The sequence below is a fragment of the Meleagris gallopavo genome, chromosome 16, assembly GCF_905368555.1.
Source record: "Meleagris gallopavo chromosome 16, MGAL_WU_HG_1.1, whole genome shotgun sequence".
NCBI classification, from domain to species: domain Eukaryota; kingdom Metazoa; phylum Chordata; class Aves; order Galliformes; family Phasianidae; genus Meleagris; species Meleagris gallopavo.
This window is the reverse complement of record NC_139419.1, coordinates 8,392,307-8,407,029: the sequence shown is the minus strand read 5'-3', so window position 1 is coordinate 8,407,029 and position 14,723 is coordinate 8,392,307. Positions and strand designations below refer to the sequence as shown.

The 14,723-nt window shown below is 48.8% G+C and overlaps 1 protein-coding gene across 2 annotated transcripts in view; it reads left to right on the top strand.

The window, feature by feature from the left end:
• Positions 1 to 1,119: 1,119 nt before the first annotated feature.
• SYT17 (synaptotagmin 17) overlaps positions 1,120 to 14,723 on the top strand; it is a 30,743-nt gene continuing 17,139 nt past the window's right edge. Inside the window, exons 1-5 of one of the 2 annotated variants that reach the window (XM_085237339.1) lie at positions 1,120 to 1,256; positions 3,726 to 3,743; positions 4,868 to 5,016; positions 9,834 to 9,982; positions 10,376 to 10,995. In XM_085237339.1, coding sequence (XP_085093465.1) covers positions 1,242 to 1,256; positions 3,726 to 3,743; positions 4,868 to 5,016; positions 9,834 to 9,982; positions 10,376 to 10,995 — 951 coding nt within the window. In that variant the 5' untranslated portion in view covers positions 1,120 to 1,241. The remainder of the gene's footprint in view (positions 1,257 to 3,725; positions 3,744 to 4,867; positions 5,017 to 9,833; positions 9,983 to 10,375; positions 10,996 to 14,723) is intronic. The other variant, XM_085237340.1, reaches the window with a different exon arrangement.

Sequence of the window (14,723 nt, the reverse complement as noted above, 5' to 3'; positions counted from 1 at the left end):
CAGTAGTTGTTCTTCTGAAGCGGGAGCTGCTCTCCCTGGGGAAAACGAGAATGTTATTTTCTTAACTTGGGGTAAGGCTCTTCCCACGGCAATCAGCAGGAGGTTTCCGTTGAATCCAGTGAGAACTGGGCCATACATGTGCTCAGTGACCAGAGAGCCTCTCAGCGGTACGTGAGCTCACCTCTCCCCAGGACATCACAGCTCCATCAGTGGGAGCTGCAGCTGTGCCCGGGAATCCAGTGCTGGAGAGGTGCTGGGAGGCAGCCATGGAGCTTCCCACAGGCAGCGGGCAGAGCCTTCGCTTACAGCAGTGCAGAGAGGAGCTGCAGCCTGTGGTACCGAAATGGTGCTCAGCAGGAACAGCCTCAAACCTGCACCTTTCCTGAGCTCTCCTTTTGCAGAAGTTTGATCTCAGAACAGAACTTGAAATACTGCCCAGGTCAAAGCACCGCTCAGCAGCGGCTGTCCAGGAGGGCTACCACTGGTCCCCATCATTGGGTCCCATTGCTGGGACTAATCCATCACTCTGTCCCATCCCAGGTCCCATTTCTGGCCCATCACTCAGCACGCAGGGCATAGAACCCAGGTGCGTGGTGCTCAGAGCTCCGTGCCACCAGCTCGTTCCTCATCGCCCGCCAAGACACGAGGATGCGCTTTAATTCTGTACGTTGCACACACGTCTTATCCCCGTGCACGTAAGCTCCTGAAACACGCGCAGCTCAGGTGTGTTCGCAGCCTCCTCTCACAGCGAGCTGCCCAGAGGCGGCTCAGGTACAAAAGCCGCTTTGCCCGGCGAGCCCGCCCCGGCCCAGCTCCGTACCGACGCGCTTCCACCACCCCCTCCCGGCTGCGCCGAGCCGTGCCGCTCCCCGGGTACCGGCGAGGGGTTCCGCCGCTGAATTTCCGCGCCGGGCCCTCTGGAGGTCAGTGTTCGCCCGCGCTGCAGCGGACCTGTTGCACCGCGCCCGGACCGGGCAGCGCCCGCCGCTCGCAGCCTCCGCGGCCCCCGGCGGTCCGGGCTCCCGACGAGCCCCGGCGGACGCCGCCGGTGCCGGCGGGCGCGGGGCGCGGCGGTTCCCCGCGCCCTGACGGCGCCCCCGGCCTCGCCGTGAGCCGCCCCCTCCCCTCCTCTCCCTCCCCTTTCTTCTTTCCCCGCCCGGGGCGGTGCCGTGCCGTGCCGTGCCGAGCCGCGGGGTGTAGCGCGGCGCAGCGGCCGCGGGCACGGCGGAGCCCCGCGGAAGATGGCGTACATCCAGGTGGGTGCGGAGCGGCGGCGCTGCGGGATGGCAGGGCGTCCCGCCGGGGTTCGGGGGCGATTCGGGGCGCCGCGCGGAGCCGGGCGGGCGGTGCTGCCCTGCGCGGTTTGGGCGCGGAACTTCGGGGTAACTTCTGGGGCGGGGGGCGGGCGAACGCGGGCCGTGCCCGCACGGGGACTTCTCGCCGCGGGTGAAACGCGGCTGCCGAGCCCCGGGCAGCCCGGGATGGCGGTGACCTCAGCGGCCCCTCCGGCCTGGACGCATCCTCGGCCGCGGGCGGCCCGAGCCGTCGGCGTGATGGATGGGAACCCCCGGCAGTGCGAGGCCGAATTCATTTCGGGTTATTTTAAAATCCCCGGCGCTTTTCTCTCCGGCTCTGCGGTTTCCAGCTGCTTGTTTTTCTAGCTCTGTAGGCTGCAGCCCCATTTTCAGATAAAACCGAGCAGAACGGCTCCAGCTGGACGAGGCGTCCGGGAGCTCTACGGGAGCCCCCGCTCTCAGCACCGTCCGTGCCCGCTCTCCCCGACCCCGCGGCCCCGTCCTCCCGGCTTACCCCGGCCCGGGGCTGCGGCGGGTGCTCCGGTGGAGCGCGGCTCCCGACGGGGCGGGCTGGGGGCCGCCGTGCGCAGCCGGCCCCGCGCGGAGCCCCGCGTGCCGGGATGTGCAGCGAGGCCGCGGCTGCCCCACGCGGATCCAGCCGGTGCCGGCGGGGGCACATCGCTGTCCCCGGGGACGTGGTTTCGGCGCTGGGACCGTGCGAAGCTGCGGGGCGCTGCGGAGTGGGGCGGAATGAGATTGCTGGGCATTGGGGGCACGGCGCAGGGATACCGGGGATAATAAGGGTGCCTGGCTGGGAGTCCTCGCTGCCCATTGCACCCTTCTGCAAACCTCTGCCCCTCCCAGCGTCCACCTCCACCTCTGTGAGCCAGGTGGATGCACACAGCTGCTCCTGTTTGCTTTCCTTTCATGGGTCCCTGCCTTTATATCCTCTGTGGCACTGGTGACTTGTTTGCCTGTTCTGCGCTGTAACACTCAGCCCTTGTTATTGCTGAACCCCCCCCCCCCCAACCCCCGGCGGAGCGTTCTGAGCGGCAGCAGCATTGCTGTTGAGCTCTGTGCAACCCTCGTGCTGCTCCACTTGCTGGCACGTGGCTGTACTCTCCCATAGCCCATGGCTGTGCCATTTGTGGCTGTGTGCCCCAAGCTGTCTCCATGTCCCTGCAGCATTGGAGGCACTCAGAAGTGCCACTTCTTTTGACCAGCACGTGCTGCAGCGTTTGAGTGCATGGCACAAATCCAGTGCATTATTTTTAGAGCAATTTAAATATCCTCACAGCAGCTTCCCTGAACCATTGTCACATTGACTGCAACTTTGCGTTAATAAGGAATGATAAAGCCCCATGAAACCTCTCAGGATCTCTTTAACCAGTTGGTCCATGGGTATCCAATCACCATCTCGTCACATTGCACTGCAGCATTTTCAGTCTCTTAATTTTTGTTGTAAATGAGCCGTGGCCTTCTCACCAAGTGCTGGTTCTGGAGAAGTTCAGATGGAGTAAAACACAGCTCGTAGGAGTATTTTTGGAACAAAATTTCACTGCTAAATTATGGCTTCTTTGTAGAAGGCTGTCTTTGTCCATGTTGTCCATGAATGTAAAGACAGAAATTGATTTGTGCAGGTGGAAGGGCAGGAAAGAGGCTTTTTGTTGCTTCTGTCTTAGGGACCCCCTTTGCAGAAGGACAGCTGGGACAATTGGGACACTCGGTCATTAGCAGAGTAAGAAGGGCATTTCACCAGGCACCTGGAATGCTGCTAACTGTGTGGTTACAAATGAAGAAAGGTGTGTAGAGTGTTACATGGTTGGCTGCATGGTTTGAGCAGGGGCTTGCCATCATTTCTCCCTTTGCTGTAAACTTTCTGGACCTTCAGGTAGGGCTGCAGTGCAAATGTCTGAACTGGGTGCATGCTGCAGGCTTTGGGCACTCAGCTCTGTGCTTTTAACCTCTGAGTCAGGAACAGGGAGAGGCTGAAAGAGAAGATGTGACTCTTGCTACGAATGCTGCTTTTGCTAGGTTGGTGTTGGAGCTCTGTTCATATGGGCAGATTTTGGACACACACCTTTCCCAACTGCAGTGTTGGGATACAATTTGCTGTATGCTGCCATTGGAGACAGCTGTAAGGAAAGCAAAGTGGTACCCTGTAGCAAGGGGCAAGGAGCACGACTGTTGTGCTGTGGGGCTGGTTGGGGTTTCACTCCTCAGCAAGCTGGTGGGAAAGGGCTGGGAGCAGCAGCCAGCACCTGGCCAGGGCACCTCTGTGGGGAATTGGTTGTTTTGCAGAAATTTCAGCTCATTCCAGGCCGGGGCATGTCATGGCAGAAAATGTGAAGTTGTTAGAGCATGGCTAACCTGTTTTTGTCTCTTTCGTTTTGTTCTCCTTTGCTTCATCCTGGATGTCTAAAAGGACAGTTGGAACCAATAAATGAGGTGAGTTAATCTGATGATTCACTCTCTGCTCTGTCTCCTCGCTCCATCCTGAGGGGATTGTCTCGTATTCTCTGACTCTTTACTGATGTCCTAGATATAAGTAACGCACCGCATTCTAGGCTGATGATTTTTTTCCCCAATGTCCGGTGTTTGTTTATGGAAAACCCGTTTTAGTGGAGCAAAACCAGATGTTCCCATGAGGCTTTCTCTGCAGACCTGTGTTCTAAGGGAAAACCCCTCAGTGTGGTGTGATAGCATCCTTGTACCAAGTGATTTGGTGGGATATCTGTGGAGAAATGCTCATGTGCTGTATGTCTTCAGCTTCTTATGGACCTTCCAAGCTTACATATGATTGTAGAGTGGTTTGATTCCTGCTCAACTCTGGGGATGTGCTGTGCTCTCTCAGCTCTGTCTCGTGGCCATGGGGCAGTGACGTTCTCTAGCAATGCTCCAGCAGGCTGCTTGCTGCAGGATGGGACGTGGCTCAGTTTGGGCTTTCTGGTGCAGGCATTCTGTGCTCCCTGCAGTGGGCTGGGTGTGCACAAAGTTAATCGTCCTAGCAGAGGGAGGCATGAGGACAGAACGCATTCACTGATCCGTTTTAGCGGCAAATTTGTTGTGCTGTAATGCCATATGCGAATGGATCACGTGGATATTACATGCTGACATATCTATGGGGATGAAAAGTATTCATGTTGCTGTGTTAAGGTTTTCAAATTAAATAGACCTTGCAGAATTAAGTTGGAGCTTTCACTTACCTTTTGGTTTTCATTCCTCCTATTGTATGTTTGCTGATCAGCTTGTTGATGTGCGTGAAAGAATAAGCATGTTTCCACTCCAGCATGTTGTTACGGTAGCGTTTTGTAAATCACCCTCTTGCCAACATACATAATGATACAATGCTACCAGAGGAGAAGTACCTGCAGTGAATGCTTATTTTCCTGCCTTGTTACGGCATCAGTGAAGTTGGGCTGGTAACTGCGCAGCACTTGTCTTTTTGGTACAGATGGAATAAATATAGTTCTTAATGTGCTGTTGCAGAAACACATACATACAGCTGAATGTTATTTCTCAATAGCTATTGATGGGTTGTAATCTTGTACTTTGGTTTCCAATGGCTTCAGGGTCTGCTCGCTAGAATCTCGGATCTCTTGCTGTGCCGGTGGACTTGTAGAAATTGTTGTCAGAAGTGTTTCGACTGTAGCTGTTGTCAAACAAATGAAGATGAAGTTGAAATCCTGGGACCTTTTCCTGCTCAGACTCCAGCCTGGCTGTAAGTTTAGCTGCACAATTTCACAGCACTAATGGAAGAATAGGGCTGTTCAGCTGCGATGGGAGTATTGATATGAAAAGGTGAGAGGGGCTCAGGGTTTGGAGGATGCCATACATGAAGGAAGGATCTCCTGGTAAGGGTGGGAAAGTAGGTGGCTGAGTGGTAAGGAGAACCAGCAGCACTGTTAGCTCAGATAATGCAGGGAGCCTTGGTAAAGCACCTTCTGGTAGGTAGGCCAGAAGTAATTATCTTGTAAGCTGGAGTGGAAGTTGATTTGTTGGTTTAGCAGTAAGGACACTTCTCATCCAAAGTCCCATTTTCTCTACAGACAGACCAGAGCTTTGGAGCACTTTCCACTAAGCTGAAATGCTGATGAATTTGTTTTGGAAAAATTTCTTATCTTGGCGTTAAGATTGTTATAATCTAGGAAGGTGAAAGGCATTCCTTGTATTTGTTCTGACAAGAAATCCATCCGAAGTTTCATTTAGCAGGGCTTGAACTCATGCATCATCTTAGTCCTTTTCAAGACTTCCTCTCGAATCAGCAAAGAACAAGAGTGACAACAGCAGGTTTCACCCTTTGAAAATCTAGTACAAAGACAGACAGTCTTCCCTTTTTCACACTCTCTCTTTTGGGAACCAGAGAGGTGACTGAGGAGGCATTGCTGATGATGGCTGTGCTGGGCTGTCTTCTGTGCTCAAAGCCATGGCATGGGAGGTGCCCATTTGGCACATCCCATGATGCTGTGATGTTGATGAGCACTATGATGCTCAGCTAATGTTACCTACTGCTGTGAGTACCTGCTGCTGTTCTGTTAGGTCCAAAAGGTCCGTGTACTGTTGCTACATGAAATTTGTGTTAAACCCATGTCTAAATCATGGTTTTATCTATGTACTTTTTTGAATCATGGAAGAATAGGATGGTAATTAATACCGAAGCAATAAAAGTAGAAATATTTGAGATATGTTAGAGTGATTTTTGAATGCTGAACATCATGTTTAAGAGTCAGATACATGCCCAGAAGTTGGCTTACCTGCAATTAATGTGAAATGGAAACAAAATCAATGCTAAGTAGGAAAGCATTGCAGACAGGAGAACGCAGCGATGAGGTAGCAGTATTGGATGTAGAAAGATTGCTGCAGAAACAATTGTGCACCTGGGAGCAAGCAGGCAGCCCTGCTGTGAGAGGGAACCTCAGAGCTGCCATGCTGAGCAGAGGGCTGTGACGTGCAGCTGGTTGGCCCTGCAGCCAGGTATGGATTGCTGCATCCTGCCTGGCTCTAGGGCACTGTGATGTGGTGACCTTGTGGATGAGCTGGGCTTTGCCACAGGCTGAGAACACAGAAAGCTTTGGACTTGTAAAATGCTCTCTTTCAGTCTGTATTGTTCTCCCCCAGTTCCACTCCATCTGAAAGCCTTGATGATTAATTTTGGTAATGTTGATAAACAGAAGGCAGCACATTCTTGGAGAAGATCTGGGCATTTTTCCAACCATGTTGTGCTTCACACTACTCTTCTCCCAGCCGTGTTGTGCTTCAGTGATGCAGCCCAGTAGGGTCCCTAGGGCCCCCAGCTTGGTTCACATTCAGGGCTGTGCCTTTGGTACCACATCTTCACCATTCCTTCCAGCTGTGGGCAGCCTGGGGCAGGTAGGGGCTGTAGTGGTGGGAGAAGGCAAGTTCCCACAGGTGGCACCTGGGAGGGCAGGCAGAGACGTTAGAGAGGACTCTGTAGATGAGTAATTTGGCTTTGAGTGGCAGCATGAAGGTGTCTTGCCTTAGGATGACTGAAGTCACTCTCCATGCGTTGTAGGGCTCTGTAGGGCTGCTGACTCCTGCTGCTTGGCAGGGATGGGCCCAAGTGGCGCCAGGAGGGTGACCTTGTTGGGAGCTGGTCAGGGAGTCCCAAAAGGAGTGGAGCAAAGCAGAGGTGAGAAAGACATTGAGTGAGAGGATGAAACTGAGAGGAGAAGGGAAAAGAACTGTAGAGAAGTGGGGGTCTGGAATATGGAAAGGTGAGTAGAAGGCAGGGGACAGAAGTGATCTATTTTGTTTGCTGATCAATAGGAGCGCTGCATTCTTTCTGCATGTAGATTTAAGATGAGAGTGATGCCATGCATCCTCTCTTGACTCAAAGATCACAAGTTGAAAAACATTCTTATTTTCATTATATTAACCTTATACTTAGCAATTCCTTTATGCATTTTTGAAGGTAGGAAACAGCGTTGAGTTAGGGTTAGGGCTAGGTTTGGAAATTGGTCTTGGAGTAATGTGTTTAATGGGTATGGTTTTACATATTCAGCTCAGAGAACTGTATATGCTAATTAACGCCATCCTTATTTCTCTTTTTGAAGAGAAAGCTTTTAGATTCAGTGGAAACCCCTCAAATGGAAGATGGATTTGACAACACCATATTCTGCATTTAGATACATGCATTAAGTTTGGGAACAAATCAATTTATTGTATTCCCTGCTCACAGGTTGAAAGTGTTTTAAAAATAAACTCAAATTTTTAGCTGAGGTCTTTCAATGCTGCCACTTCTTTGTGCACCCAGGAAGCAAATGCCATGCAATTTGCTCTTTCCCTATGTCCCTACCCAGTCTCCAGAGAAAAATTGATGCTATGGTCTTCATTTGCCCACTGGCAAACAACAGGATGATCTGTCTCAGTGATCTGTCCTTTGTATTTTGCATGCAGGTTTTCCCTTTGGTAGCTGTGAGACACCTGATGTCCTGGAAATTCAGGAGAGGACTTTAAGGCTGCAAGTTTAAGTACTTCTTGAGAGGCTGTTGATTTTTCCTCGCTTTCTGAATTTTCACAGTGGCTTCTAGTAGCAATTTGGGGAAAAAAAAAAAACCTTACTGAACTACTGAACCTAATTGCATTGACCTGAATGCGTGGTAGCTGCTGCTGCTTATCTTACGATGAGTGATTGCATCCCAGTCTGTGCAGCGATGGGCTGGGAATAAGGCTGTGTGTTGGCACTGCCTGTTGTGGAATATTCTCCATAAAAACCCAGAGATAAATGGTGCATGTTCTGTGAGATTAAATTGAAATCAGAACGAGATTCCTCTTCCCAAAGGCTCTGATTAAGCAGAAACAGAGCTGCCTTAGCCAGAGCCAAAGTTTATTTGAGGAAAAATTATTGTAGCTCAGTAGCAATTTCCTTACTAAAGGTCATCTGTATGTTATTAACTCACTATTATGTTTACCCATTGTAGAGCATCCTTAATGCCTCTCTTCCTGATTCCCTTTTCACTCTGCTTTCTTGTTTTGTGCATTTGCTTCTCAGACATGAACACATCCAAATGCTACGTACGATCGTGCAGATCTGCACTTAGGCATGAAAAAGCTGTTTGTGCTTCTACTGTGTCACTCTGCAGGGTTTGGACTGCCCCTAATGGGCTGCAGAGCTGTGCAAGTACCGTGTGCCCTCTTTAACACAGGTTTTGGTTTTGATTTCCTTACTTTTGGATTTCTTTCTTTATTTGTTTATTTTTAATGTGGATGAGTTGTATGAGTTGTATGACTCTGGATTAGTGAGGATTGCACGTACTGTAAATCCTGCTGTGAATTTTGTGGATTTAGATAAGAAATTCTAGTTAAAATCTCTTTTGTATTCAGGGGGCCTTTTCTATTTTGTAAAATTTTATTTCCCCAAACATTTCTGTTTCTCTAGTTCAGGCACTGATTACTAAAGCAAATGATTGAATGTATTCCATTTGCACCCAGCCTGGCCATGGCCATGGGATGAGTGACTCAGGAGCTAGGCTGGAGCAGCATTCCCTTTGCTTTGCTCATTCTGTGCTGGCGCTTTCCTTGTGATCTGCTGAGATTTCCTGAGCGCTCCATCTCCTGGATTCACTTAGCGTGGTGCCCTAAGTGTCCCGTACCATTGCTTCGTTTCATTTCCATCAGCAGACTTCTAACCGCGGCTCAGCTCTCAGGGTGCAGTGGGGCTGTAACCTCTGTGTGGTTCTGTCTCTTGCTCTCCTTCCAGCCTGAGCTGGGAGATCCCAGCAGTGGTGCGTGCCTTGCAGTTGTGAGAAGTTGAGATTTTTAACCTTAGAGAGGAAAACTAAGGTGAAATGGGAACTGTATGAGGATTTTGTTATGATCCCAGTCTCCTACTGAGTCCTCTCTGAGGTGCTTCAGCTCTCAGTGGCACTGTTACTGGGATGCTGCTGTCCTCTCCCTGCCCCCACCAAGACCCATGGGCAGTAACATTTCTGTCTTTTGAAAGTCACCTCTGCTTTATAGGAATGGATAAAGAGCAGCCAGTTCTTTAAAAAGGCATATCAATAGATGACTGTTAATTAATCCTATTTATTGAGTTTTGAAACCTCAGTGTCTGAAAAGTAATATTTTACTGAGAGAGGTGTTTGGTGGGACTGGGATGTCTGAGCATGGTGGTCTCCCATGCTGGCTCCTTCCTACTGGTGGCCACTTCCAGAGAGCACCAATGGATTTACAGCAGTAAGCTCATGTTGTGAGGTTTTTTTGTTTGTTTTCTTTTTTTTTATTTGCTCAAAGATGAATATACTACTGCTGATTGAGATCCAAGTCACGTGCTTTTGTGGCCTGTGTCATGCTCTGGTGCTGATACACTCTTGCTGGAAAGGCAGGCAGAAAGATAATCTCCTTTTTACATAGGCATGAAGTCAGTTGCTCAGCCTTCTGCTTGCCAAGTAGATGTGAAGGAGATACCCTGCAGCATCCTGGGATGTGCATGCAAGATTAGAATATCCAAATACATTTTTGTTCTGTAGGTAGTCCTTTTACTGTGTTGAATCACCCAAAGGTCTCTCATTATAACAGGATAAGCAGCCAAAATGAGGACAAAAATGGAGACTCTGATAATACAATCAGTGACCTGCCTCCCACTCATCAGGATGTTTCCCCTGACAGAAGGCGGTCGTCTTCAGATACATCACGGTCCACTTACAGCCTCACCAGGCGGATTTCAAGTAAGGTCGTCCTTCCAACATTAATGTAATTCTTGTGGGGGAAAAAGTCAGAGTGTATTGCCTGCTCTTTCATCTTTTAGACAGGTAATCAAGTCCGAGCTGAAGGTACATTGATTAAAATCTTATCCTGTTCTACAGGAACATGGTGGAAGAGGCCAGCCTTGTTCTTCTTGCTAAAGCACGTGTCTGGTGAAAATGGATGTGGGGGGGGTAGCGTAGCTGAGATTGCTCTGCAGCATAACAAAGGGTGCTATTAATTTTTTTACAGTGTAGTGGTGGAAGGTCCCACGTTGCACAGGTACAGAATAGCCAAACGTAAAGAACCACGAGATGACTTGGACCTCTAATAGGTTGAGTTTCTAACAATCATACTTTTGCATTTTTCTTGTTTAGGTTTAGAGACAAGGAGGCCAAGTTCTCCATTAATTGACATTAAACCTATTGAGTTTGGAATAATAGGAGCCAAGAAAGAAATAGTTCAGCCAACTATCCTGCGGAAAACCTATAGTCCAGATGACTATTTTAGAAAATTTGAACCAAGACTGTACTCTCTTGACTCGAATAGTGATGATATGGACTCCTTGACAGATGAGGAAATCTTATCCAAGTACCAGCTGGGCATGCTGCACTTCAGCACTCAGTACGACCTGCTGCACAATTACCTGATAGTGCGAGTCATTGAGGCTAAGGATCTGCCTCCCCCCATTTCGTACGACGGCTCAAGGCAAGATATGGCTCACTCCAACCCCTACGTGAAGATCTGTCTGCTTCCAGACCAGAAGAACTCCAAACAGACTGGAGTTAAGCGCAAAACTCAGAACCCAGTGTTTGAAGAGAGGTACACATTTGAAATCCCATTTTTAGAAGCCCAGAGAAGAACTCTGCTTTTAACTGTAGTGGATTTTGACAAATTCTCACGCCACTGTGTCATTGGCAAAGTGTCAATGCCCTTGAGTGATGTAGACCTTGTGAAAGGTGGACACTGGTGGAAATCCCTTGTTCCTAGTTCTCAGGTAACAGAATCAATCATGTTATTACCACAATTTTTCCTGCTTTTTGTGTGTGTGTGTGTGTGTATGTGTGTGTGTGTGTGTGTGTGGCTCCTTTCTTTGTTAGCAGTTAATACCGTTTTTTATTAGTTGTTGTTATCTTGTTAATACAGCATCTGCTGGGTTGAGATGAAGTTGAGCCTATAGCTGGCCTCGTAGCTGCTTTGCTGTGGGGTAGAGAGGCTGCCTTCTTTCATAGTCAAGGGAGGTGGAATGACGAAAGATTTATGTCAACTCCAATGAGAACAAATCAAAACTGCTTTGGAAATCTGCACTTTGTGGAAGATCTTTCTTGTCACTGCAGTGACCTGCCTCTGTTCCCAGACACTGCAGTGACACTGTCTCTTCTGGGTCACTCCTGTGGTTGTTCACATGACTGTGCTTTGGAGAATCACTGGCACCAGTTCAGTAATGATCTGATGCAAAGAAAGCATATAGAAGACAAAATCCATCCCAGTCCCAGAGCAACAAATAGCAAGGTAATTTTATTTCTGTCATGTTCCTGGAGGAAATTAAACTTGCCACAGATGATATCTGATGTGAATGGCATGTTGCATGCACGCAGCTTTGGGCCAGCAGTGTGGCCTGAATGGGATGGCAGAAGGGTGCAGAGGGGGTCCTGTGCCGAGAGGGCTCCCAGTAGCGCTGCTTCCTCTGCACTGGGAAAGGAGCTCCTCAGGGGGAAGGGCTGAGCTTTGCCACCAGGGCCTGCAGCAGGTCTGCTTCTGGCAGTGCCACCTGCAGCAGCCTTGCACAAAGCGCAGCCAGAGCTGGGCATGGGTGGCATTGTAGCAGTCTGTGCTAAAGACTGGAGTGTCACTGGAGGCTGACGTAACGTGATTGCCTCTACCTGATTGTCACCAACTGTGAGATTACAGTTTCTAAGTCTTGCTATCTTTGCTGAATCAAAAAGCCTGTGTGAACTCAGAAGGTTTATGGTTCTTTTGATTTGTGTCCACAAAAGCATAGCTGAAAGTGCTGGACAAGATCAGCAACAGATTGCTGACCTCGTCTGTGATGCGTGGGTCTGAGAGTGTGATGTGGAGTGGGATCTTGTCCTCAGGTGCTTGTGGAAAGGAAAGCCAGCCAGGCAGCGTGTGGTCACTGTGCTACTCTGGGCTCCAGTGACTGCAGGAGCTTTGTGCTTCACCTCAGAGCAGAGGACCTTATGACTTATGGCTGCATTTGCTGGAGCACAAGCAGTAGTATTACAGGATTAGCCAGAATGTTTCTCATGCAAAAAGGAAAGTTCTGAAAGCTGAGCAGAAGTGAACACCGCAGGCTCCTGCTGCCTGTGTGGGGGTCTGCTTTGCTTGGTAACAACCTGGTGGGGAAGGAGGGGGCAACTGGATTGCAAATGTTCATCTTCCCTATGAACAAGAACAGAGATCCCTAGGGTGCCCTCTTTGCCATTTTTTTCCCAGATGAAATGTTTATTCACACACGCACATTACTTTTTTTCTTTTTGGTATTGGTGGCTCAAATAGGCTCAACATTGAAGTACCTGAGGACAGAGGTCTCTTTCCATCCCACTTATTCTCCTGTGATTCATACCATGCAGCTTTTTAAAAAATTTTTCCCCTCTCTGCTTTTGCACAATAAACACTTCCCTCTATTCTGTGTCTATTAGGAATGTAGTTGCAGTGCTCTGAACACAGCCATGCTTGGACAAGGCCATCTCTGCCTCTGTGCCAGGGGCCAGCCATCCTCCACCTAGAAGGATAAATGCATCTATCAGAGGGTTAAAATAAATCCTGGAAGCAGTAAAACAATACAGCTTGTTACTTTGAAAAATTGCATCTTAATATTTTCCAACAGCAGTAGTATTTGTCCTAGAAGTTTGTATTGTTAAATTGCCAGTTGAGAGATTCTGCCTTTTGGCATGACAGATTTGACATGCTGATAAATATTTTTTAATACTTCTCACTTCTTTGCTTGGTTGGCTGTGCAACAGCCTTCATCTGTTTTTTTGTTGGGTTGAAGATGAGTCTGCCCAAGTGCATTTTGTATCGTAAGATCACTGTAGATTGGGACAAAAGCACCCAGTGACACCAGTAGTGATGTTGGTCAGACACATGTCCTGGGATGTGGAGAAGCTGAAACAGATGCTCATAAAGCCAGCAGCAGTGGGAGATAAAGATAAGATAGGTGTACATTGGGATATGTAAAGATGGGAGACAGAAAATGTGAGGGTGTGGGTTGTGTTTTTTTTTCTTTTTTTTTTACTGGCATTTATAGGGGAAAACGTGATGAGCATGAGAGATGGAGGGAAGTGAATCCAGGTGGCTGTGGAGAACGTTTTCTTCCTACCAGTGGGGTGGGATGTCTGTTTTGCTGCCTGGAAACCATTGCCAGGGTATGTGCTGATGAGGGCAGGTGCTTCTGGGCAGGCAAGGGCGTGTGGTCCTCAGCAGCAGAACATCTCTGTTACCTCCTCATGGAGCTGCTCGTTAACTGACAGCCTGGAAACTTGTTTTGGGTACAACTGCTCAGATGAACCAGACTTTGCGGCATTGTGTGCTTGTTACAGGGGCTGAAATAGAGTTGTTGTGTCTGGATGTGTACAGTTGGTGTCATCAGATAAACTGAATGTGTGTGAGCAGTGTGCTGTCCTCTCAAGAAATCAGGCACTGAGATTATTAACGCTAAGCATTGGGTATAAGACCATGCCTGTGCATAAGCATATTTTCAGTTTGGATTGTGTGTTAAGCATTTGGTGGGATTGAGTCCAAAAGGGAGGCACAAGGGAGCTGCCATCCCATATGTGATCAGGGCCAGCAAATAAGCAGGCCTGACTCCTTGTAGGAAATGCCAGTGCAGGTACTGCCAAATTCTCTATCCTTGGTAGTTCTGGATGACTTTTTCTTCTAGGTTAGCTGCTCACAGAGAAACTTTTGAGTCCAGTCTGATGGGAACACTCTGCACTCCTTAAATATCCTCCTAAATGTGTGTGGCTTCACTTAATTACCATGAATGAAGTTGGCAGCCCTTGCTGTGGCTGTGCTCAGATTCACACATTTTCCTGTTAAGATTAATTCTGAAACGCATGTTAAGGACCCCAACTTTTATTGACATATGATTCATTTCTCTTTTGGCAGATTTGAGTAGGCAGGAATAAATGTTTTAGACCAGCAGTAATGAGAGCTTGGAGACCGTTCTGCAAAAGGAAAAAACTTGCGTGGTTGTAGTTGGGGGAAAATAACATAAAAAATCACCCTCCTCTCCAGCGTAGCCATTTCTGTAATAGAAGCGATAAGTATTGGACTTGCCTTTTTAACTTCATACTATGAGAGCACTAGAGTGACGGTCTTTTAAAGAGCTGTCATCTTTGTCTGTCCTTCACAAATAGCTCTCCTGTGGCAGGGCTCTACAATGTTTGATTCCCACCTCAGAGACAAGCCCACAGCAAGCATCACGCTGTTGTTCTTACCATGCCTTGGTTGGGAAGGAAAAGTGAGAAAGGGATCTGAGATACAAGAAATGAGTCACTTCTGAGCGTTTCCTTTGCCTTGCCTTGAATCCTGGGTGGTCCTGGCATACTGCTGGGGGCCTCTGGGTGAACATGCTCTAAGTTTGCTCTTGGCACTGCCATTCCTGGGTTTGCTGTTGCAGTTCTGAGAAGGTACCGTCTTTGGGGAACCTGTTATGTTTGACTTTGGGTAGTGCAGGGTATTACCCAGCAACATGCTGGC